This window comes from Lipotes vexillifer, unplaced genomic scaffold (assembly GCF_000442215.2).
Source record: "Lipotes vexillifer unplaced genomic scaffold, Lipotes_vexillifer_v1.1 scaffold239, whole genome shotgun sequence".
NCBI classification, from domain to species: Eukaryota; Metazoa; Chordata; class Mammalia; order Artiodactyla; family Lipotidae; genus Lipotes; species Lipotes vexillifer.
In genome coordinates, this window is record NW_006769620.1 from 1655444 (window position 1) to 1682487 (window position 27044).

Sequence of the window (27044 nt, forward strand, 5' to 3'; positions counted from 1 at the left end):
CTAGGAATAAACTTACCTAAGCAGACAAAAGACCTGTATGCAGAAAATTATAAGACACTGATGAAAGAAATTAAAGATGATACCAATAGATGGAGAGATATACCATGTACTTGGATTGGAAGAATCAACATTGTGAAAATGACTCTACTACCCAAAGCAATTTACAGATTCAATGCAATCCCTATCAAACTACCACTGGCATTTTTCACAGGACTAGAACAAAAAATTTCACAATTTGTACAGAAACACAAAAGACCCCGAATAGCCAAAGCAATCTTGAGAACGAAAAACGGAGCTGGAGGAATCAGGCTCCGTGACTTCAGACTATACTACAAACGTACAGTAATCAGGACAGTATGGTACTGGCACAAAAACAGAAATAGAGATCAATGGAACAGGATAGAAAGCCCTGAGATAAACCCACCCACATATGGTCACCTTATCTTTGATAAAGGAGGCAGGAATGTACAGTGGAGAAAGGAAAGCCTCTTCAATAAGTGGTGCTGGGAAAATTGGACTGGCACGTGTAAAAATATGAGATTAGTTCACTCCCTAACACCATACACAAAAATAAGCTCAAAATGGTTTGAAGACCTAAATGTAAGGCCAGAAACTATCAAACTCTTAGAGGAAAACATAGGCAGAACACTCTATGACATAAATCACAGCAAGATCCTTTTTGACTCACCTCCTAGAGAAATGGAAATAAAAACCAAAATAAACAAATGGGACCTAATGAAACTTCAACGCTTTTGCACAGCAAAGGAAACCATAAGCAAGACCAGAAGATAACCCTCAGAATGGGAGAAAATATTTGCAAATGAAGCAACTGACAAAGGATTAATCTCCAAAATTTACAAGCAGCTCATGCAGCTCAATAACAAAAAAACATACAACCCAATCCAAAAATGGGCAGAAGACCTAAATAGACATTTCTCCAAACAAGATATACAGACTGCCAACAAACACATGAAAGAATGCTTAACATCATTAATCATTAGAGAAATGCAAATCAAAAGTACAGTGAGATATCATCTCACACCAGTCAGAATGACCATCATCAAAAAATCTAGAAACAATAAATGCTGGAGAGGGTGTGGAGAAAAGGGAACACTCTTGCACTGCTGGTGGGAATGTGAATTGGTACAGCCACTATGGAGAACTGTATGGAGGTTCCTTATGAAACTAAAGATAGAACTACCAAATGACCCAGCAATCCCACTACTGGGCATTCACCCTGAGAAAACCATAATTCAAAAACAGTCATGTACCAAAATGTTCATTGCAGCTCTATTTACAATAGCCAGGAGATGGAAGCAACCTAACTGTCCATCATCGGATGAATGGATAAAGATGATTTGGCACATATACACAATGGAATATTACTCAGCCATAAAAAGAAACGAAATTGAGCTATTTGTAATGAGGTGGATGGACCTAGAGTCTGTCATACAGAGTGAAGTAAGTCAGAAAGAGAAAGACAAATACCGTATGCTAACACATATATATGGAATTTAAGGGAAAAAAATGTCATGAAGAACCTAGGGGTAAGACAGGAATAAAGGCACAGACCTACTAGAGAATGGAGTTGAGGTTATGGGGAGGGGGATGGGTAAGCTGTGACAAAGTGAGAGAGTGGCATGGACACTACCAAACGTAAAATAGATAGCTAGCCTAATAGCTTATAGCACCGGGAGATCAGCTCGGTGCTTTGTGAGCACCAAAGGGGTGGGAGGGAGGGAGACGCAAGAGGGAAGAGATATGGGAACATATGCATATGTATAACTGATTCACTTTGTTTTAAAGCAGAAACTAACACACCATTTTAAAGCAATTATACTCCTATAAAGATGTAAAAAAAAATAGTACGTTGGAAATGCTTATAAATTACTTGTTAGAACATTTGGATATAAATCACATACATCGCATGATCCTACACATCTCATGTTAAATAGGGACCTCATGGAACTCTGAATTCCACTCAGACCTGTTCATGACCAGTTAAGCTCAGACATTTGCATTTTGTTTTTTTGGCCGTGCCGCGCGTTATGCCGGGACCCTATCTCTCCGACCAGGGATTGAACCTGCGCCCCTTTCAGTGGAAGCGGTGAGTCCTAACCACTGGACAGCCAGGGAAGTTCCTAGAAGTCATTTTTGACCTCCTCCCTTGCATTTGGTATCTTCCTCTATCTCACTGACGAACACTATCAGTTTCAGCTTTAAATTGCATCGCCTCTGTCACCTCCTGCCCCTCTTCTCGGCCATTTCTTTAATCCTGGTCCCTTCAGGTCTTGTTGGGTCAGCTTCACTGATTTCATCCCATAACCTGCCTGTACGCTTGACCCACTGTACAGCTGCAAGAGTCCTCTCAAAATTTAGACCAGACCTTCCCACCTCCCTGACTACAATCCCTTGAGTTGGGATTCCTACTGAGCTTAGAATAAAATACGGACTTTTTCTCATGGCCTGCAAGGTACAAAATTATCTGGTTCTTGCTTCTCTTTGTAACCTCAGTCTGAGCCTACCCTTGTCCAAGCATCGTGCTGTTTCTCTAATATGTTAACCTCTTTTCTGCTTCTGAAACTTTTGCTCATGCTGTCCTTCTGCTTAGAATGCTTTCCCCCCACACTTGGCAAAGCAAAGCAGCTTCTTGTTTTCCTTCTCGTCTTTACAATTACCTCTGCCCAGAGGCCAGCACTGTTCATCCTTCCCAACACAGGCGTGTCAGTCCCTAGTCAGAAACTCAGTGTTGTCACTCTGTGTCTTCAGGGCCCACAGAGTATCGGGCTGAAGGCACTTAAGAAAGATTTGTTGAGTGAGTGATTGAATGTCCTCCAGTGTCTAAGCATATTATAAGTGTATATGTATGTATACATGTGTATACATACCTAGGACCTATAATACTGTTAATGGTGATGCAAATTAACAGGTGATTTTTAACTTTCTTTGTTGTACTTTTGTGTTTTTCAAATCTTGTAATCTGTCCTATTTCTTTATTGTGGTAAAATCTACATAACATAAAATGTATCTTTTTTTTTTTTTTTTTTTTTTTTTTTTTTTTTTTTTCAGGAATAAACAAGGTAAAAAGTATACAACAAGGATAATAAGAAGTGATAAAAGCAGCATGGTGGGAGTGGGGGATAAGGGCTGTGAAGATATAGGCATTTATTCACTATATAACTTAAAATTTTTTTTTTTTTTTTTTGCTGTTTGCGGGCCTCTCACTGTTGTGGCCTCTCCCGCTGCGAAGCACAGGCTCCGGACGCACAGGCTCAGCGGCCATGGCTCACGGGCCCAGCTGCTCCGCGGCATGTGGGATCTTCCCAGGCCGGGGCACGAACCCGTGTCCCCTGCATCGGCAGGCGGACTCTCAACCACTGCGCCACCAGGGAAGACTCATTTTAACCATTTTTAAGTGTACAAGTCTGTGGTATTAAGTATGTTCACATTGTTGTGCAACCATCACCACCATCCTTTTCCAGAATTTTATTTTTCATCTTTCCCAGCTGAAACTCTCTACCCATAAACACTAACTCCACAGTAATTTATCTTATTTTTACAATAAGAAAAATGTTAGGAAAAGTGTGTTAGAAACAAATAGCAAACATATTTTTCAGACAAAGCTCATCTAAATATATGTCAGATTGTAAGTTTAAGTGACTATAAAGCTGGTAAATTTGTGCTTCGCTTTATAATTTTGTATTAAAAAATCCCTATCCTTTATAAATCCAAACTGCTGAACTGACAGTTTTTCTTTTTGTGTTTGCTGTAAGAGCTCCACTGCAGTATAAACCATTTGTGTTGCCTTAATAAATATCTTTCCTGCAACTATAGTCATTCCTTGAAAAAGCAGGGTGCTAAAGAAGAGAGTCATCTGGCGGTGTGATTAGCTTTATTTCCTGATGCATGTTTTTTCTTTAGCCTTGAATATTTGAAATGTATTAAAGTCTAAATTCTAGTTGTAATGAAACACTATTCTTTGACTTTGTAGATGTTCTGGAGCTCATATAACATAAGGAGAGTTGTATTTTGTCTTCTCAGTCAGAAATGAATGAATGAAAATAACTCAAAAATGTTCTCTCTGGAAACCTAATTTCTTCTTTTTTTAAAATTGAAATATAGTTGATTTACAATGTTGTATTAGTTTTAGGTGTACAACGAAGTAATTCATATATATATACACACACACACATATATACATATAGATGTATATATATATATTCTTTTCACATTCTTTTCCATTATAGTTTATTACACGATACTGAATATAGTTCTTTGTGCTATACAGTAGGTCCTTGTTGTTTATCTATTTTATTTATAGTGCTGTGTATCTGTTAATTCCGAACTCCGAATTTATTATACCCCCCTTCCCTTTGGTAACCATAAGTTTGTTTTCTATGTCTGTGAGCCTATTTCTGTTTTGTAAATAAGTTCATTTGTATCTTTTTTTTTAGATTCCACGTATAAGTGATATCATATAATATTTCTCTTTCTTTGACTTCACATAGTATCATAATCTCTAGGTCCATCCATTTTGCTGCAAATGGCATTATTTCGTTCTCTCTCTCTCTCTCTCTCTCTCTCTCTCTATATATATATATATATATATATATATATATATATATACACACACACATATATATGTATATATACACACAGACACACACACACACATATCTTCGTTATCCATTGATCTGTCGATGGACATTTAGGTTGCTTCCATATCTTGGCTATTGTAAATAGTGCTGCTATGAGTATCGGGGTGCATGTATCTTTTCAAATTAGAGTTTTTGTCTTCTCCAGATATATGCCGAGGAGTGGGATTCCTGGGTCATATGGTAGCTTCATCCTTAGTTTTTTAAGGATCCTCCATACTGTTGTCCGTAGTGCCTGCACCAATTTACATTCCCACCAACAATGTAGGAGGGTTCACTTTTCTCCACACCCTCTCCAACATTTATTATTTGTAGACTTTCTGATGATGGCTAGTCTGATTGATTGTGAGGTGATACCTCCTTGTAGTTTTGATTTGCATTTCTCTAATAATTAGTGATGTTGAGCATCTTTTCACGTGTCTGTTGGCCATCTGTGTGTCTTCTTTGGAAAAATACCTATTTAAGTCTTCTGTCCATTTTTTGATTGGGTTTGGTTTTTTGTTGTTATTGGGCTGTATGAGCTGTTTATATATTTTGGAAATGAATCCCTAATTGGTTGCATCATTTGCAGATATTTTCTCCCATTCCGTAGGTAGTTTTGTTTATGTGGAAACCTTATTTCTTGACCATGAAGACTATTTCTACTGACTAGCATTCTCCCTTAGGATCTTTATTCTAGGAGATAGAGATCAGAGCAAACAGAGTCCCCTCATAATCCATCACCTTAAAGGTTGAGTTGACAGAAAATTATAGCATGGGAGAGGAAAAGCTGGAGAAACAGCACAACTCATTTATTCTTAGGGGATTGTTTCATGTTTAAATAATGACAAGCAGGGCTTCCCTGGTGGTGCAGTGGTTGAGAGTCCGCCTGCCGATGCAGGGGATATGGGTTCGTGCCCCGGTCTGGGAAGATCCCACATTCCGCAGAGCGGCTGGGCCCGTTAGCCATGGCCACTGAGCCTGCGTGTCCGGAGCCTGTGCTCCGCAACGGGAGAGGCCACAACGGTGAGAGGCCTGCATACTGCAAAAAAAAAATAATGATAAGTACAGTGTGTAACATAAATAAATGATGAAGGAATCATATCCAGAATATGTAAAGAGCATCTTATCAGGAATAACAAGACAACCCATTAGGAAAATGCCCAAAGAATATGAACAGGCAAGTTACAGGAGAGAAAACATTAAAAAAATGATAGAATGTTCAATTTCACTAGTAATCAGTAGTTGTAAATTAGTATAACATCAATATATCATTTTATCTTTATGAGATTAGGAAGATTTTTAAAAGGTGGACAGTGCAGAAAAGAGTTAATGATTGTTAGTTTTAAGGCTGGCCTACCAAGTTGGCTCTTGGCTGGGATCTGGGAACTTGGATTTCAGGAGGGTTCCTTCCATTCCGAGAACTAATAGTAGATCACTGTGCTCTAACTGTTCATGCAAAAGATATGCTTTATTCTTTCCTTCTGAGAGTCTGGAGCTTAGTTTCATGCCAGGCAGAGGCTGTCTACATGACCAGTTCCTAATAAAAACTGTGGGCTTTTATGTGTAATGAGCTCCCTTGAGTGTCTAACGGGCATACTTCACACATTGCCCTGGGAATTAGAATGACTCTATTGGGGAGGGGACCCTTGGAAACTTGCACCTGATTTCATTTGGACTTTGTTCCCCCTTGAGCCTTTTCCCTTTGCTGTGATATTGCTTTGTACCCTTTTGCTGTAATAAACTATTGCTTTGAGTACAATTATATACTGAGTCCTGTGCATCCTCCTAGCAAATCTTCAAATCTGGGAGTGGTCTCAGGACCCCTGATACGCTAATAATAGCAATATATTGGCCTAAGTGTGGGGAAATGGGGTCTCCAAGAATTTTGGTAGAAAAGTAAGCTGGCACTACCATTTTGGAGAATTTAGCGATACCTAGGTAAGTTGAAGATGGCTATGTCTATTTCCAGGTTTAGATAGTTTAGAGGAAAAGAAGATTCACACGTTTGTTTAAAAGAAAAAGCATTATAATGACACTTACTGTAGCCTTGTTGTATTGTCAACAACCTTGGAAATAATCTAATTGTCTCTGAAGGAGAAATAAAATTCCTGTGTTTTTTAAACGGAATATTACACAACATTTAAAATAATTCAAAATTACATCGATTGACGTGGTTAAATTTCTGTAGACTAATGTGAATCAAAAAGACAGAGGTATATTGTAAATTTAAACGCCACAGAATTCCACGTATATACATATGAAAATATGAAATAATGGCTAATCCAGGACAGGGTCTAAGCCCCCCTTTTCCTATTTAAATGATAAAATTGTCTTAAAGTAAGCTCTGAACCCTTTTCTTGGAAAAAATTCCACACATTACTGATCTGTGTTCTCTTTTCCATTTGCAAAACAAATCTTGAATTTCATAGTGAGTGAAGATGCTATGGCAAACTCTTTCTCTAACAATTTATTACTTTATTGGCTCACTGCCCTTGACAATTAGGAGAAGATTTATAGACATGTACCCTTAATAATTGGCAATTAATTGGAGATTAGATGCCAAAAAGTACAGTATTTTTAATGTAATGAGGAGGTTGAGGCTTTTCGCTTCCAAATGTCCCAGAACACAGAGTAAATGTTAACCGGCAGAATAGTTAACCCTGCCCTTTTGCACATCCACAGTAAAGAGGAGTTTTAGTTTGGTGATCATAAACTTTAGCTAGTGTGTCTAGTTTGAATGTAAAGCTCAAGTGTAAACAAAGAGGGCCCATGTCTTAAGAATGCTTCCAATCTATGTGCCCCTGGTGCACCTTGATAGGTACTGAATATGGTCAGTAAGGATCTGTGTGGGATAAAGAGAGACTGTATCCTGAATCTTCTTTGGAATTTTGTGTCTCACTCATAAGGACCTATATGGGATAAAAATATACTGAATCCTGAGATTTGGGCATGCTTTTGTCTTAGGCGGCAGTACATTTGGATCCCATAACATCTTCACTACTCACAGTTCAAATGATAACTGTTAGTGTGTTTTTATTGTCTAGAACTCTGGTCTCCTAAGGGGAATATATATCCTAGGTTCTAGGCAATGGAGATTTTGCTGGTAAATACTTCTGTCCTTGTGGTCAAATTCAAGAGTGCCTTAGACCTAGCAGTAGAGTTGGGAGGTGTGACTGTCACACATCAGTGATTGACCAGTTGGTTTTATTTTCTGAACTACAATTCCAGCACAGTGCCAGGAATATATTAAACGTGCACTAAATGTTAACTCATTTACACGTGTCCAGACAATTTTAGCGCAAGTAGAGTTTTATTCCCTTCCAGAAACTCTAGAAGTATCCTTTGATCCAAATTTCCCTGTGCCTGTATTTTGTTTCTGGCCATGTAAGTCAATAGGTTTTATGTTTATCTGCATTTTTAAAAAGAGTAACAGTCCATCTTTGGACTGATCTCAGCTCTTTCTCCACTGCTGCAACAGTTGTCCACTCTAGGGGTAATCTCCATCTTTCACTAAGTGCTTTCTCCTTGCTAAGCAGTGTCTGAATCTCATTTAATCCTCACAACAGGCTTGTAGCAGAACTACTGTTACATCAGAGCTCTGTTTTTACAGATGAGAAAAGTGAGGTTCAGAGATTAAGCAAGGCACTTGGGTTCACCGGCTAATAAATAGTAGAACCAGGATTTACACCCGGGCCTGTCTGTTGTAACCACCAAGATTTACTCCACTCTTCTTTCAGTTTGTTTCTCTCATGGGAAGTTGAAAACTAAGCATTTACAACGGTGCCTACCACAGAGTCATTCAATAATAATGTATAGTTTTAACTTTTGAAATTGATTTTATGCAGTGTAATTTACATCCTATAAAATGCACGCATTTATATATACAGTTCCGTAAATTTTTTTTTTCCCAACTCTCTTAAAAGTTTTTGAACATCATAGAAAAACTATGTACCAGGATATATGCTGTTACTAAAAAAACAACAAAATAGAATAAATCAAATATAAGTGATACACATGCTACTACTGGCTTCCACAAGCTGAGAAAGGAGTTAACTACTTGGCAAAAGAAATAGTCCTTGCTAGACTCTTAGAATACATACTTCAAAAATCCATTATTATTGTCAATTTAGAAATTGGCTAAAGTTGATTTTCCAGATGAAACAAAGTTGGAATTTGCTTGCAGTCACATTTCACAGGCTTAGTGAATTTTATAGCCATTTATGCACATGTTCAATAATGCACTGGAATACCATCATTAAGAACCCCAAATGTAGATGCTCCTTGAACGTTTTTGAGTGTTCTGGAGAAAGAAGAATGACATTTTGAATATGGAGTCATTTGAGGCTATCACTGTGTTACATTTCTTAAGAAGAATTTGGAGTATCTTAAATACGTTTTCTTGTAGCTATAAGATTCACAGCAGGTTTCTTTAAACCCAGCACCTGGAAAACAAGTGTACGTAATCACATATATATAATCTCATATATCCCATCATCTTTACATAATTCTGTTGATTAAAAGCAAAATCATAGGTGCTCCCCACAATCAATGAGAAGGGATAGCACAGTCATTAAACACCTGGCCATGAGGAACATATGTGCCACTTTAATGTCTGTGCATTACAGTTAGAGTTCCATAAGTTTTGATAAATGTATAACCCTGTGTTATTACTACCACAATTGATATTTACTGTATTGGATTCACCCAGCCTCCCAAGTTTCCTTGTGATTCCTCCTTTCAAAGAATTTTTTTCTTGAAGTCACTGTTGACTCTCAGGAAGTTGTAAAAAAATAGTTCAGACTTCCTGTGTACCCTTCACCCTGTTTCTTCCAGTGGTAACATTCTTACATAACTACAGTACAGTTGCAAAGCCAGGATACTGACATAGATACACTCCATAGATCTTATTCCCTTGTGTGTTAGTCTCTGCCTACCCTCAGCCCCAGGTAACTGCTGGACTGCTTTCTATCACTATAGTTTAGCCTGTTCTGAAGCTTTATATATAAATGGAATCATACAGTATGTTCTCTTTTGTGTCTAGCTTCTTTTGCTCAGCATTATGTGTTTGAGATTCATCCGTATTACTGTATGTATTAGTGGTTTGTTCTTTTCAATTTTTGTGCTGCATCCTATTTGAATATAGTACAGTTTGCTTATCCATTCACCTGTTGATGGACGTTTGGGTTGTTTCCAATTTGGGGCTATTATATAATGAATAAAGTTGCTGTGATGATTCATCTATAAGTTGTGCGCGCACATTCACGTCTGAGTGTGTGTACTTGTTTTCATTTCTCTTGCATAAACAATAGTGGAATTGTTGGGTCATTTGGTTAGTGAAGGTTTAACTTTATAAGATACTGTCAGATTGTTTTCCCAAGGGAATGAAACGTTTTATACACCCACTAGCAGTATAAAAAGAGTTCCTGTTGTTTCACAGGTTTGCTCTCGCTTGATTTTGATTTTGCCATTCTGGCAGGTAGGTGCTGGGATCTCATTGTGGTGTTAATTTGCCCTTTTCTGATAACTAGTGAAATTGAATATCTTTTCATGTGCTTAATGGGCAATCATATATGTGTATATATATATATATTTTATGAACTGTCTATTCAGACCTTGTGCCCATTTTAAGGAGGGGTGGGAAGTGGGGTTTGTGTGTGTCTTCTTCATTTAATAAATATTTGATGACTAATTAAATGTTTATTGAACGACCTGAGATTGACCTATGAATTTTCGTTTTGGCCACTTGAAGCCTTACATGTACTACAACTCAAATAAAAGAGTCAAATTGGGTTTCATTAGTCTATTCTAAAATGATCAGCTAAAGCAGGGGATCTGGTTTTGAACCTGATACTAAAATAAAGATCAGTAGTTTCCTCCCCTACGTAGGTCATAGCATCTTCTGAACCGTCGCTGTCATCCTCATGACTTGCTCTTTTTGACCATGGGAAAATTGTCATCTGAAGATGTGAATTTTGTGGTGCACATGGATACTGCCTTGCTGCATTGTTTCTCTAGTGCTAGAAGTGCTCTTACCTAATTTTTCTCTTGTCAAAAAATGGAAGGACAATCTTAGCCTTGTTATTTTTAGCTGTCACTGAAGCAGTTTTCTCCATTAAGAATGAATATCAGCGAGGTTGGTCTATAAGCCTTCTGCTGATCCTGTAGACTATAATTTGTGTTTATAATTAAAAAAAAAAGTTTGGTTACCTTCTCTGTTCTATGATACACTTTTGTAACAGTATACTTTTTTGTAGCTTTTGTTTTGTTCTGTTAACTGTAGAGAGTTAAAAAGAAATAAACACATAGACCGGCCCAGGTAACTACTGCTTAAACAGCAACAAAATTTGAAAAAATTATGTGTTTAGCGTTTATAAATCAGCACAGAAAAGTAACATCTATATCTCTGTATCTGTCTATGTAATGAAGAATGACGTCTCCTCCTTTATTTCCCAAACTCAGGTCCTTCTCCCTAAAGGAAACGATTGTTAAAACTTTCTGATGATTCCTTCCGTTAATACATGCTCTCTCCTTTTCTTTATTCTTCTCACACAAAAGTGGTCAGATAGTAGGTACAATTCGACATATTTTCCTGCAGTACAAGCACATGAAGATCTAGCTTTCACAGAGTAGTTATGTGGATGAACTGTGCTTTACTTAGTTGATCCCTGGTGGTTTCCAGGTTTTTGGCGTTTATTTTAATTTATTTTCTGTTATAAAAATGCTACAGTAAACAATACTGGAGATTTGGGCAGACTTTTGCAAATATACCCATAGGGTAAATTTATTCCAATTGGATCCCTGGTCAAAGAACATTTTGTAATTTGTCAGCTATTGCTAGATTGCCCTCTTTAAGGTTTCAGCCATCCATTCCATCTAATAGTGTCTGCAAGTGTCTACGACACATATTTTAAATGTAATAGGCTCATTTCAATTCTTTGTTATTTGAGCCTCCTAGTGTTATGTGAACTGGGACCTCCAAATTAATGCTGTTTCAATGCTGTTTTATCTTTATTACATTCTTGCTTGCTTTTTCCCCTGCAGAGGAAAACCTACAGTAAGTCTTCTTGATGACTGAGGGTGGCGGACTGGAATGGCTTTGCGTGGCTTTCCCTCACACAGCTCTCAGGCTGCTCAGTCTCTAGGAAGCCCGATGGTTGATGCATTCTGTTTTATATATTTCCTGTAGGAGGAAAGCTGAACAAGGACCTGCGACATTTTCTCAACCAGCGGTTCCAGAAAGGGTCGCCTGATCATGAGCTCCAGCAGACCATAAGAGATAACCTTTATCGCCATGCTGTGCCTTGTAAGTAGCCAGTTTGGAGCGTCTTACTGCTGGGTGGGTGGGTGAAAAGTTGAGGGGAGAAATAAGGGCTCAACAGCTGGTTCTGGGACACTTGGCAGTTTGCTCACGTAGTGACTCCGTAAGTCCCGGGAGTCATGACTGACAACGGGACATACAGTACTGTGCCAGGTAAATTACTCGGTTTTCAAGTTCTGGCTTGAGAATGCTGGGCAAATTATTTATCCTTTGTAAGGTCCAGTTTTTACAACCGTGAAAAGGACATCTCACTCCTACTAACTTCACAGAACTGTTAGGAAGTCAAAGTCAAATGCTCGTCAAAGCATTTGTGTGCAGTATGGGCGTGGTGTAAGCCTCATAAATGTTAACCACGATTGTCATTAATGGGGTGGACCAGGCCAGAGGACTTCATACTGACCTCTGAGGAGATCCATGGGAGTCTAATAGCCTCTCAGCAAAGGGAATGCCTCAGTGGACTCTCTCTTCTTCCCCACCTTTATCAGATTCATAAATCATGATTTCACATATGATTTTCTTTGAAAAAATGGTTTCCACAGATTAAAAAACCCAAAGCCCCGGACCCATCAGATCAGACCAAATCTGAGAAAGCAAGACATAGAATGTAGGGACTATGAAATCAGGGAGTTTGTGGCACGGAAGGAAGAAAGGAAAGAAGGAAGGGAGGAGGGAATCAGCCTATGGGGTAGATGAATTGGCAGCTCTGTGGTCATGAGGTATTGCCATGCTCTACCAAACTACATTGCTGTACAGCTCATTACGAGGTGGGAATTCGGGGAAGACATACAGTTATTTGCTTTCATTCAAAAGAAGAAGAAAGAATGATTCTGATTTTATTGCTTGGGAGTTTTCTTTTCTCCTCTCTATTACCCAGTCCTTCAAAGTTTGACAGGTGTTTAGAAATATTTTTTTTAATCAGCAAAAACAAGGAGGAATAATTTGAAGTTCAGGGTACCCTGCTTATGGCTGTGACTTGTTTGCTATGAAGATTTTCTTTAAAAAAATAATATTTTGCTAGTGATGTCCTAGAGTGCTATTGTTTCCTCGTACTACTGCAAAGTAATGAACAGAACTGATTTCAGGCCTACCATGGATCTGCAAGGACTTAGACTGGAAGTCTAGATGGGAAACTTTAGCGATCAGATTTTAGAACAGCCCTGCCTTCCACTTCACTTATTAATAAAACCGAGGCTCCAAGAGGAAAAGAGGTTGACTACAGGTAACTTGGGTCACTGCCCCAAGGTTGCTTCTTTCTGCTGAGTGGCAGAGCTGCATTTGACAGAGAAAACATGATAATGTATTAATGTGAATCTCTGGCCCTCAGTTCTTTTAATTTTGCATCATTAGAATTGAAAACTATGATTCTAATAATATCCTAATAATAATTCCTTACACTTGGATTAGTAATAATAATTCCTAATGTCAATCTCATGAATGAGGCAGGGATTATCTATCTATTTTTAATAGAAATAAAGAAAGAAACCAAGACACGAAGATAAGCCAATACAAACAAGGCTAAAGGTGATCAGGGCCTTACGTCATTGCTTCATCTCTGATATACTGTCCACTTTTTCTCTTAGAATATTCCTTTGAGGTTGGGGTTTTTAATACCCATTTTACAGGTGAGGAAACAGAGACACAGGACGACCAAGTAACTGTTAAATCGCAGATCCAGGGCTTTGGAACTCGTAAGCCATCCAGGGCTATTTTTGTAGCTCGACCATTGCTGCCTCTGAAGTTCTAGTACAGCAGATTGGATGCAGTTTTGCAGAATTCAGTAATTGCAGAATCATGATTGTTCTCTGTGTAATTTTTCCCCTACTCAGATTCCAATTTAAGAAATGCGGAATGAAGCAAATGAGCACACCATTTCTTGACGCATCTGTGGTGTTACTATGGTTACATTTTGGCAAGCTTTTCCATTTATTTTTGCCACTGATTTATTGGACCTGACTGTGAGCTAAATAGCTTGATTTTAAGCTTACCACTGTGTAGGAATTGGGGCAAAAATGACCTCAGCCTTTTAAAACAGTGGAAAATCGTGTTTTGTCTTTGCTTGATAATGCCGTTGGTATTGATGTTTCATTTCTATGAAACCAGTAAATCAGGAACTGAGAACTAAAGAGAAAACAAGAAACATTTCATTTTATATTTCCTGCATAAAACAGGAAGGAAATTCAGGAAGAGGTCTGTTTCTGAGTCTGGCACAGTATGTGTGTCTTTGAACATGAGTAGACCAGGGGTGACTTGGGATTCAGTTATGGGCTTGGGTAACTGGGGCCACATTTGTGTTTATTTTGATTCTTTGGCCCATGTGACTGGTAGAGCAGAACTCTGTACCAAGCTGTTGTACTCATGGATTAGGAAGCCCTTGATTGGAGCATGGATCCTCCCAGTGATAGTGTAACTGTGCCACAGGGAAATGAGCTCCTGTAATCTGTATTTTCCAGAACTTCCTGCTGCCAATAGTTCAGTGACTTCAGTCTTTTGAGAAGGGGTGATCTCATGAACAGGTGCTTGCGAGCTGGGATAGACTTCCTGTACATTTTAGGAGGTTCACATGTCATTAGAAATTAACAAATAAAACCTGTTTGTTCTCAAGTTTGTTTCAGTGTCATCATAGTGTAGTAGAGCCTTCTGGGCACCATGATGGATTTTGCCGTTCAGGATTCCATTTTATCCTAATTCTTTGGCAAAGACAATGCAGGTAATAGCATCCCTCTTTTACAGGTAAGAAAGTGAAGTAACAGATGTAACTTCCTCAAAATCTTATGAGTTCTAAATGCCACATTACTCACTTCTCAATACAGTGCTCCTTTTTTTAATTGGCTTTACTGAGATATAATTCATATATCATACAATTCACCACTCAGAGTGTTCATCCAATGCTATTTTTGCTATAGTTATTATTATTCTCCACTTCTCTTTTGCTTTGATTCAAAAACATTTATTATTCCCATGGTATGAGAAATGTCATCGTAGTTAAAATTGAATTATATTATCATTGAAAATCACTACCCCCAAAAATTTATGGCCAAAAAAATAAAAATAAAAAGAACTAGATGCAGAATGAGTCAGCCCTGGTGTGAAATCTGAGGGCTGTTCTGTAGCTGGCTGGCCTGGTGTGGGTCATGTAACCTCTCTGAGTCTTTTTTTACTCTTCGGTAAAATGGAACCAGAAATACCACCTCCAGCATTGTCTTACCAAGTACTGACAGCAGCCGTAAGAGATGGGTCCATTGGAGGAAACAGGCTCAGAGAAGTATATAGCTTGCTTAGGATCACACAGCAAACAGCATGGTTAGGGTTTAATCAGTTCTCTCTCTAACTCCTTACTGGGTGTAATCGACAGTCATGTGATAAGAGCAGTATACCATGGGCTACTGAGAGTGAAAGAAAAAAGAAAAAACCATTCTCATTGCTGAATTTTTAGTTTTAGCTGTTCAAAATCATGGGGTTTTATGTCTTGGGGGTGGGGGCTAGTTAAGGCACCATATCTTACAAATAAGTATCTTCTCTGTGATTTTCACATATTTCACTGGTGTGTACAGTAGAATTTTAATAACTGCCTAATGATTATTCAGCTTTAAAAAAATCACTGCAGGATTCTCTTGGGATATCTCAGTTTATCTTATTTTTCATTAGATCTTTTTTTGTATACGCATGAAAAACCACCTTAAGATAGATGGATTTGAAATGCATGTAAACATCCTCGGTGTTGCTCACTTCTATCATTTCTCAGAATCATCTGGATACTATTCCTGTCTCCTGCCCCCTCAAATTCTGATTATATTCCCAACCTGCTCCCCCTCAATTCTTTAGTCATACAAACTTCGTCCATTGCTCGAATACACCTGGTATCTTCTTGTAACTGGGTATAAATTATTACCTCTTCTCTCTCCATCTTTCCGTCTAACCAGTTCATAGCCTTCTTGTAAGCTTTAGCCTAGAGGCCACTTCCTCCAGGAAGGCCTCCATAGATTGGCCTATTGCCTTCCTCACTGCTCCCACAGTGCCCCCTCTGACCCCCTTCCACCGCATGCATGCCTGCTGCGTGTCTGTCTGTCCTGTTAGAATCTAATTTTCTTGAGATCAGAGACTGGATCTCCCTCAGTGACTAGCCTACACCTAGCTTCGTGCCTAGACCATGGGATAAATATCTGTTGAATGAATGATCAGTTGAAGAAATGGATAAAGACACTTGTTGTTTTTCTTGTTTTATTGTTTTTTCTTGATTACATAACATTTGGGAGAAACAGCAGAGCTGCTCTTACCATAAAGCTCTCAGAATAAAGGGCAGCTCAGAGGCTTGAGCTCTGAAATGGCTGATGAGGACCACACTGATTACTTGGCTGGGAATCCCAACCCAGAGGAAAAAAATCAAGGCTCCCAGTGAGCTTGGAACTAGAGTGCCCATTCACAGCTCCTCCTAATTACAGTCTAGATATCGCTGTACCTCCTGCACTGATAGCGGTCCTGCTTTATGACTTCTTGTCCTAGCTGATGTGACAACATCTGAGATGCTTGCTTTGGAACGGCTGCTTTGCCCATGAAGATAAATGCATTACCTGACAGGGCTTTTCATTTACTCTACTGCTGCTGTCAAAATGAGATACAGCTCATTCAGGAGTCCTGGGGCTCCGGAATACTGAACCAAACCCCTCCTGTTCCTTCTCCCTTCTCTGGGCTCAACAGTGATGGAACGCATCTTTCTTTTCAAGCAGAGGTCATCTGAAAGAGGAAAGGATAAGTCAGTTTTGTTCTGTAGATTAACACGTTGTTGATCAAGGCTCTCCCTAATACCGAGATCATTATAATCTGTGGAAGAGGCACTGATCATTGACTTAAAGGAGTTTACAAAGGGATTAAACGTGTTTGATCTCCAAGACCATTTAAATCTGATGCAGTAAACATGGGTGATCCTGGTCTTTATTTGTAGAAGTGCGATATTCTAATGGGCACGTTAGTGTTTGCTAACCGACAGTTGTCGTTGTTTATTATTTTTGAATGTGACTGTGATGTCAGGACCATAAATTACCTTTGGTATTATTTGAATGTGTTAGTTTCTCTTAACCATAGCTGTTTCCATTACCGCTTGCCTAGAACCAATTCATTCTACAATTGGAGCTCATGATATGAACTAAACCAGTATATCAGCGAGAGGCCGAGATAAAGAACTGGGTGTTGGAACACTGCTTCTTTCGTAGAATGCGCATCTCTGTGTTCAGGTTGTGTTTGACCTGAGTGGAAGGCTTCAGGTTGTCATACATGAAGTAGACAGTTCTGTAAGCATCCCCAGGACTGATCAGATGAAAGTCACTGGAAACTTTCTCACTGTGGCTATTGCCCTTGTCCTCTTAGGAGAGTTAAGTGCTGTCTAATATGAAAGGATCACTTTAGTCTTTACCAAGCCTAGCCTTGTTGCAGAACTCTGACTAGTGACAATAATAACAGCTCTCCAGGTTTTGGACTCCTACTGTGTACCAGGCACCCTGCCATGATGCTTGTACATAGGTCATCTCTCACTCTGGCCTCATGGAGGCCACACAGACTATTAAAGGTTTAAACTCAAACTCACTGGACTCTTAAACCCTCCCCCCACCCAGACTATTAACGATCTAAACTCAAACTCACTGGACTCTTAAACCCTCCCCGTTTTCTATTCAATCACAATTGTTTGTTGCCCATAATAAGAGTGTATGTCCCTCATCCCTTCTCCATCAGTTCTCAGCTCTTTCTCTCGTCTTCCCTTTAACCCGTCACTACTGTATTTTCCCATGTGCCCCCAGCCAGTCTGTGATCTGGAGACTCCTCTTACCCACCCTTACTGCCTACACCTGACCTTTCCTTCCTTCTCCGTCAAGTCTTAACTTGCTCTACGTTGGTGTCCCATTGGCTGTCCTCTAGGATGCCAGGAACTAGAATAAAGAAGTGAATGGTTCATAGTATGGTATAGGGTTCTCTATGCTACATAATACATATATTTTAACAGATAACTTTAAATGTGGCGCTGCTAGAACGACCCTATGAGATGGGGTGTTCTGGCAATAAGGCAGATTCATAGGTAGGGATGAATTCGTATGGTTTTGACTTGGTTTTGTACTTTTTCTAGTGCTTAACACAGTATAGTATACATAGAAAACATTTTAAACACAAGATTGTCTATGTCAAAGGGCTTTCCCCCTGTGCTTGCTGTTTCACTTCTCAGACCTAGTTTCCTGTTCCGCCGAGTTTAAGCTGAGAAAGTAACATAATAGTCTAGGCAAGGAGTTTTGTGCCAAATTAAAAAATAATGGGAGCACTCCCGTGGTGCACAATGGTTAAGAATCCGCCTGCAATGCAGGGCACATAGGTTCGATCCCTGGTCTGGAAGATCCCACATGCTGCAGAGCAGCTAAGCCCGTGTGCCACAACTACTGGGCCTGTGCTCTAGGGCCCATGTGCCACAGCTACTGAGCCCACGTGCCACAGCTAATGAAGCCCACGTGGCTAGAGCCCGTGCTCCGCAGCAAGAGAAGCCACCGCAGTGAGAAGCCCATGCACTGCGAGGAAGAGTAGCCCCTGCTCGCCACTACTAGAGAAAGCCTGTGCGCAGCAACAAAGACCCAGTGCAGCCAAAAAAAAACCAACACCAAATGAGGCTAAATATAATAAAATATATTTAAATTCTTAAAAAAAATAATGGGATTAGAAAAAAACCTTTTTGTTTAGATGTGATCTGGAGTTAGAGTATGGGTTCAGAAAACTATTAACAAATTTTCATCCACTTGAATGTCTGCTGGGGCATGGAAAGATCATGAGGGAAGCAGGACGATCCTTTGTTATTCTGATAACAACCGCCAGGAGCACACCACTTCTCATTTCTGTAGTGCCCCTTAGGGAACATTGAAACCATTAGTGTGGAATCTATTCTTACTTCTCACCAAGGGAGGAGACAGTTATCCCTTCAGTGAGTTCCTGAGAAGCACTTGGACATTCCTGATTTGAACATTTTCTCTTCTCCTTGGGGCTAGATCATCAGATGTGCTGGGCTTTCTGGTATGGCAGACTGGAGCGGCTGGCAGGCTATACCCCTTACCAGCGTTGTTGACTTGGGTTTTTTGGGACTCTGTTGTCTCATTACCTGTATTGATGTTTCTGAGGTACCTAAGGCCCCAGCAGTGATCATGGCACTTCATAGGTCCTCTATTTAAAGGTCCTGTATGTATATGTTTTTAGTTTTGTTTTGTTTTCAGCTGCGCCGCACAGCTTGCGGGATCTCAATTCCCTGACCGGGGATTGAACCCATGCCCTCTGCAGTGAAAGCGCCGAGCCCTAACCATTGGACCGCCAGGGAATTCCCAAACGTCATCCTCTGTGTAGACCAGTCTTCATTCTTCTGTACCTGCTTTCCCTCCCTTTTCTAACATGACTCCTCAAGTCCAGCATTCTCCCTTTTTTCTTTCAAGTTCTCTTTAGACTTTGGGCCTTACCTACATGATTCTCCTTTTTATGATTTATATAATTCTTTTGGAGGGGGCAAGCTAAGTTAAAAAAATGATTTTCCAACATTTCTTGAGTAACAACCCAACACTAATGCTAGGTGAGAACATAGTGAAGATTAATAATTGGCTCATTTAGCCAATAATAGGCATGCTTGAAATAGCACATTCTCCGCATATTCCCAGCATCAGCTGATCCCCCAATGTTCTTTTTCCTTTGTATTTCTTATTATATGTTGTTAACCCTAATTGCCATGGTATATTTGCTGAGTGGATGGAGTCATATTGAAAAAAAAAAAAAAAAAAAAAAAAAAAAAAAAAAAAAAAGGAAAGAAAAACTGTGGACTTGATTTATATGTGTCTGCTAATACACTCATGTAAACATGGTTTGGGTGGTGTTCTTTATTCTGAGGTTCTCAGGGGTGTGGAACGAGGCAAAGCCATAGGAGTTTAGATTAAGTTTAATTAGAGTTGATGTCATTTATAATCTTCTTATGAAAATATGTTAGACCAGCCTTATTGTTTAATAACATCTGTCGTTAACCGAGTGCTTACTATATGTACCAGGTACTGTGCTCAGTGATTTACAAGTTTTGTCTCTTTTAACCTTCACCAGACTCTGAGAGGCATTATGTTATCACCCCTGTATTAGGAGCATGGCAATTGACGGTTGAGGAGCTTATAAGTGGGTTGTTCAAGATGAGCAGTTTAATAATGATGGAACCCAGATGATTCAAACCCAGTTCTCACCTCCCCCGAGAGTCCATGCTCTTGGTTTATATCTCTGGGTTCAGTCAGCTTAAAGACCATTTTTAAAATTAATGTATTGAATTTGAAAAAGAGGCTTCTATTAATAACATATGGATTAGTCCTTGGCTGGCTGTAGGATACTAATATATCTATTTGGCAGCCATGTTAATTTATTAAATTGCTTTATAATTTTAGCTGACATTTTTCGTCAAGATTTGTTGCAATTATAAAGCAATTTCCACAGCAATTTATGTAGGGACCAAGAAGTTTCATAGTATCCTTACCATCTATTATTTATTTTAAGAAAAGTTTTTACCAAATTTTAGTAATTTTAGTAAGAATTATTTAAGTCAAGAGAATGAAATGCAATACATTTTTAAAGAAATCTTTTATCAAATGTGTTTAATAAAACTACATACACATAAAATTTCTGGCTTCTCTAATGGATAATGTGCATTTATGCTGAGATCCAACTAAGAACACTTCACCAGTTATGCTCTGATGGGCTTACCTAAACTCCATATGAAATGAGTTACCCAGAATGATTACCTTAAATTTAAACAACAAGAAAATGTCACTTGTGTTAGTTCAACCATAATATGAATAAAGTAGACTTATTAACCACTCAATGACATTTTTTCATCTTGCATTGACATGAACTAATTATACATCTCTATTTTGAGGAAATACACTCTAATGTATTTAGGGATAAAGGGCCATGGTGAATGCAACTTACTCTCAAATGGCTATAAAACATTAAAAATGGTTAAAAATTTGTACTGTTCTTATTCTTGCAACTTTCTGTAAATTTGAAATTATTTCCAAATAAAGTGTTTTAAAGTAAACCCGTACCAAAATTTTTTTTTAAAAAGCAACCAGTATAGTTTTGGGAAAGGGGGATTTTATGTGAATGTTATGTTTTTGGTTTTCCCCCTTATTAATATTAATGTGTTTTTAGCCTAGAATTGAGATTTTGTTAGTACTTTGATAGATCTTGTCTGTTAAACTATAGCAGGACTAGCCTGAAAGACATCGTGCATATATTAAAACAAAGATCTAACACCTGTGGAATACCAAGTACCTGCTAAGTGTTTTAATTATGGTTTCTCGTTTAATACTGTAACTGTTATTTTCACTTACAGATGAGGAAACTGAGGCTTAGTAAGATTAATGACTTGTCTTAAAATTGTGGAATGGGACTGGAGCTCAGGCACTCAACATGGATACTAAAGCTACCACTAGTAACCACCACATTTTCTTTGCTCAGACTATGTGTACATCTGTGTGTATAGATACATATACACCTACTGAATACATCTTAGAAAATAAATTAGGAACGCTTTTTTTTTTTTTTTTTTTTTAAGGAAATTAAATCTTGTTGTGTAAAGAGGTAAAAAAAAATAAAAAATCTATTTAAATAACATATATCCCCTTCTTTCTAATGCAGTCTTTTTTAAAATTTCTTAACTTTTTTTTTTTTTTTTTTTTGCCGTGCTGCCTGGCATGCGGGATTGTAGATCGAACCCATGTCCCCTACATTGGGAATGTGGAGTCTTAACCACCTTACTGCCAGGGAAGTCCCAGAAACAATTATTTTAAATGGATCCTAAATATCTGCTAATGGGATTCTAGGTGAATATAAGAGTATAATAATCATCATTAGAATTGTTAACATACATTGAGCACTTGGCAAGTGCTAGGTTTTATTCTATATTAGTATTAACTCATTTAATCCTCACAATGGTCCTGTAGGTATGTGCTATTACTCTCCACATTCAGGGAAACCGAGGAACAAAAAAGATTAAATAACTTGCTCAAGATGTCACAGCGAATATGTGGTAGAGCTGTGTTGTCTTGTTCTAGAAATTTCCCTCTTAGCCAGTGGCTCATATTCCCTATTATTTATAGCTCTAGAGAACATTTTTTAAAAAAAAAGGAAAAAGAATCAGTAATTAAACATACTCCTTTTCTGGGGAGGGGAGGAGACACCTTTTGTTTTGCTTTTGAAGATAATTTCATCTTAGTCTTAGATCCCATCAGAGCCACCACATTATACAAATCCAGGGAGCCCTATTCAGTTCGTAATGTATGTGAATGGCGCCCTTGGTGGTGGACAGCACCCTGACTGCCTGGTTTTATGCAGTGTCTGAGTTCCGGTAGTAGATACTTAGCTAGCCTGAAAGACAGAAACAAATTGCCATTCATTTGGGAGGTATTTGTCTCAGTCATGTAAAGTGGTACCTTACTCCAATGAGGATAATATCCACTGGATACTTGAACACCAGAAGCCTAATCCAGTCCAGTTACAAGATCTCTCCATTCTTAATTAAGCTAATTAAAGGTTTGAGACGTACTAGAATTGGTTCTTTTGGGGTAGTAAGTGTTATTTCTTTCGTTTACCCTTCCTTCAATCAGTTGACCCATCTACTCACCCAGCCATTCTCCATTTATTCCATTTATCTGTCGATTTAACAAACACATATTGAATACCACTGTGAGCAGGTCACAGTAATAGAGGCTCAACATTTAGGGGTAAACTGGTTACCTTTCCTGCTCTCGGGGAGTTTATAGTATAGTAGGCAACCACTATAACTAACAAGAGGCAGCTATAAGAGAGTAAGGTAAATCCCACAGTAGGGTAAGCCCAGGACTATATGACATACAAGGACAGGCACCAAGCTCAGTCTTGAGACCAGTGAATCAGTGTGACTAGGAAGTGAAATAAAAAAGAGAGACAAAAGGAAAAGCAGCGGAACCTCTTTCCTAGGGAGAATCAGGAAACATCTACTCATGTAACCATGGGCAAATGACTCTATTTAACATCTCTAGGCTTAATTCCTCTTTAAAAAGGAGTCTTTATTAGGGGTATAATAGACTCATTAAGCATCTTAATATCCCAGGGCTAGTCCGAAGATAATGTAATCCTTTGCACAGTGCTCTCTCCTTATGACTCCTCAAGAATAGACCACTCATGTTTTTGAGTCTTGTGACATATTTAAAAACAACAACAACAACAAAAACCAGTGCTACAGCAAAAGATAGGACATGGTTTTAATGTTTGCAGTTAATTAATACTTTTAACATACACATAGCAATGCAGTATAATTGTGCTGTTCATCAATTGCAAGATGTCTAAAGCATTAACTCAAGGTACTCTAAAGGCAGTATAGTCTGATAATAGACCCCAAGTTCCAATACTTATCATTCCTTTTAGTGTATCTTGGTAACTGTAGACGTAACTTTATTTGACCATAACAAAAGTCTAAATTTAAGGCTCTTCATGAATAGGAGACCTGGGTCAAAGATCTTCCTGCCCCTCCCCCTCCTCGGCAACCTCAGTAGGTATGGGATGCTACGAGATGACTCTTTGGACCAAGGTTTGGCTCTTTCAGATCCAGGTTCAGTTGCTTGTTAATGGAAGAAGCCAAAGTAGGGTAAGTAACTGTCATCCAAGGACTATGTAAGCAGCAAGATGGGCCCTGCCAGAACCCCAGTTGTACCAGGGCTCAGCCTTCTCATTGACTGTATTTCTCGCACTGCTGAAGGAAAACATTTAATTCCTTGGACCATTTCTTTGGAGGTTGCCACATTTCTAGTTGGGACTTTTCTCCTCCCCTGACCTCCCTATTAGAAGTGAGGCCATACTATCCTCTTAAGTGCTTTGCTTTGAAAAGTGAGACCGAATTTGGTTATTCTAGAAATGAAGTCATTTTCAAGGTCAGCCAGCTTGAAAGATTTATCACTTTGGCTTTCTAATTGTAGTTGCTGTACGTAAATGAACTTGACATTTTTTTCCTTTCCTGTCTCATAAGATAAAGGTCATTACAAACAGACCTTACAGGATTGTCAGAAGTTACAACTTCTGTATTCTTAGTTTTCATCATCAACTGATTTGAGGGATGCACATTCCTTATTTCCATCTCTAAATGGTTTTGCACAGTGTCAACATCATTTAATTAGTGATATGGGGGGGAAGCACATCTATTTCAGTGGAATTTTGAAAAAAAATGTTGCCTAATATGTAGATAAAATATTCTCTAGATATATGACTTGAGAATGAGGCATCCTATAAAACCATCAGATGAACTGAAATTTGGCTCGAGTTCTGATGGTTTGGTGCGTGACTATAAATAAGTCTGAGAATCTACATGTTTTTGCCCCAGTGGAAAATTTGTGGCTAATATAGATTCTATTGAATTTCAGGTTTGCTGCTTAATCTAGTCCTCACATAGGCTACCTGCTAAAAGGTGGGCATTCAGCATCCTTCATTAGGCTAGAATCAGACACCCCATGCAAATCCACCACCATCTGGGATCCTTTGGGGGAATTTTGTACCTTCTCACTGTAGATATGGATGATTTACAAACTGAGAAGCAAACTGTCAGATACAACTAAAAAATATGGTATCTTTAGGGAACATGGAGTAGTTGAAAACAATAACTTGTTGATACAATTCTTGCTGTTTTTTTCCTGAATTCATGTTGTATGTGTTAGGGGCCTGGCCTGGCATGGCACATCAGCCTTTCTCCTTTCCTCTATTCTTTCCTCCCTCCCACTGTCCTTCCCTCCTTCAATTTCTTACCTCCTCTCTCTTTTTTTCCTTTCCTTACACCACAGACTGGTCCATTTCTTCCCCTTGTTCCAGACTCTGGCAGTAGAGCACAACAACACTCAATGACCATTAACGGAGCTAGGTGTATTTGGGTTCTAACAGAGACCTTTAAAAAAAAAAAGTTAAGGTAGAAAATAAATAAAACACATATAATAAGTCACGTAAGTCTTAAGTGCATAGCTTGATGAATTTTTACATCCATGTGCACACCCACACGTCTCTCTCTCTCTCACACACACACACACACACATACATACACATACACATGTATGTAAACATTACCGAGATCAATATACAGGACACTGAGTGTTCCAGCAGGCTCGCTCGTGTCTCTTCCCATTGATCACTTCTCCTCTCTCCCAGAGGTAATCATGATTCTGACTTACCCCCCTAGATTAATTTGCCTGTTCTTGAATTTCATATAAATACAGTATGTATTATTTTGTTCTAACTTCTTTTTCATCCACATTGCTTGCATGTAGCAGTAGTTTGATTTTTGGTGGTTGTTGTGCTGTCTAGTCTTACATTGTATGAATGTACCACCGTCTTTATCCATTCTTCTGATGATTTAAACTGTCTCCAGTTTTTAGCTACTGCTGGGAACTTTCTTTTTTCTTTTTAATTAATTAATTAATTAATTTATTTATGGCCTCATTGGGTCTTTGTTGCTGCGCGCGGGATTTCTCTAGTTGTGGTGAGTGGGGGCCACTCCTCGCTGCGGTGCGCGGGCTTCTCACTGTGGTGACTTCTCTTGTCGCGGAGCACTGGCTCTACGCTCGCGGGCTTCAGCAGTTGTGGGTCACGGGCTCCAGAGCGCAGGCTCAGTAGTTGTGGTGCACGGGCCCAGTTGCTCTGCGGCATGTGGGATCCTCCCGGACCAGGGCTCAAACCCGTGTCCCCTGCATCGGCAGACGGATTCTTAACCACTGCGCCACCAAGGAAGCCCTGGGAGCTTTCTTATATAAGTGGATGTATTCACTCATTTCCTACCTAGGATTGTTGGTTCCCTGTGTAGGCATATGTAGGCATAAGCAGCTCAGCTACAACAGATATTGCCAAACAGATTCCAAAGTGATTGTACCAATTTGCACTAGTACCTACATGCGTGAGAGTTCCAGTTGTTTCTTGTCCTCACCAACATTTGCTATTGCCAGCCTTTCTGATGTTTTGTCATCCTGGTGGATATGCAGTGGTATCTCATTATGATTTGAATTTGCATTTTTTCTGATGTAGAATATTGAGCACCTTTTCAAATGTTTATTGTCTATTTGGAGACTTTTTTTGTGTGAAATACCTGTTGAAATCTTTTCCCATTTTTCTTTTTAATTGGGTAGTTTGTCTTTTTCTTGCTGATTTGTAGAAACAGCTGGGTTTTAATCCTGACTCTGCTTCTTATTAGTGGTGCTTGGACAGGTTGCCTCACCTTTTTGAGCTGCATCTATAGGATGGGTCCAATAATACCTGTTTTATAGGTTGTGGTGAGGATAACTTGAAGAAGTGGATGTTAATGACTAGCTGTGGTTCCAAGCACAGAGAAGTCATGGGTGACTAGTATCTAAATTGAGAAAAAAATCTATTCTAATATCAGATGAGCAGCCCATTAAGATATTTTAATATATTTCTTTCTCTTTCCCAATGTCCTCTTTTCTTTTTTATATTAGTAGTACAAAAGGAAAGGCAGTGGCCATATGCATAATACATAGTAGGCCAAAGTGACTGTTCTCTTACAAAGGATCACTAGAAGTCGTATCTATTCTCCTAAGAATTTTGTGCTTGCATCTGGGACAAATGAGAACCAGAAGAGAGTTTCTGAAAAGAAGAGAATAAGATAAAATGCAGATGTAGGACCCAATTAAAGAAATCTGCCCGCCCTGGGTAGTGGTGGGAAGCATGTCTTTTATTTCCTCTTTCTTCTTTGTCAGCCAGCTTCTTGAGACTTCGTTTCCTCATTTTTAAAATAGGAGTAACAGTAACTTCCTTAAAAGGTTGTCAGGAGGCCTGGCACAATCTTGGTCTCCTGTAACCACTTCCCATCTGGAGGATTCTGGGATGGGTCTCGGTCATGGTGATAGTGCTAGCTGTGATTGGATGGTGGTGGTGGTGTTGAAGATGCTGAATGGACCACTTCTGTTAGGAGGCTTGTTGCCAGCCCAAGTGTATAGCTGTTTCAGGGGTGGAGGCAATGGCAGTTTCACGGAGTAGTGTGAGCTGCAGCATGAGGTGGGAAGGCCAGAAGGGGGAAAGAG

The 27044-nt window shown here is 39.0% G+C and overlaps 1 protein-coding gene across 1 annotated transcript in view; it reads left to right on the forward strand.

The window, feature by feature from the left end:
- The window catches only part of MAGI1 (membrane associated guanylate kinase, WW and PDZ domain containing 1), a 627906-nt gene that overhangs the window by 361586 nt on the left and 239276 nt on the right, over positions 1-27044 (forward strand). The window contains 1 exon segment of the mRNA XM_007445682.1: positions 11824-11940. Within this exon segment, the coding sequence (XP_007445744.1) occupies positions 11824-11940 (117 nt within the window).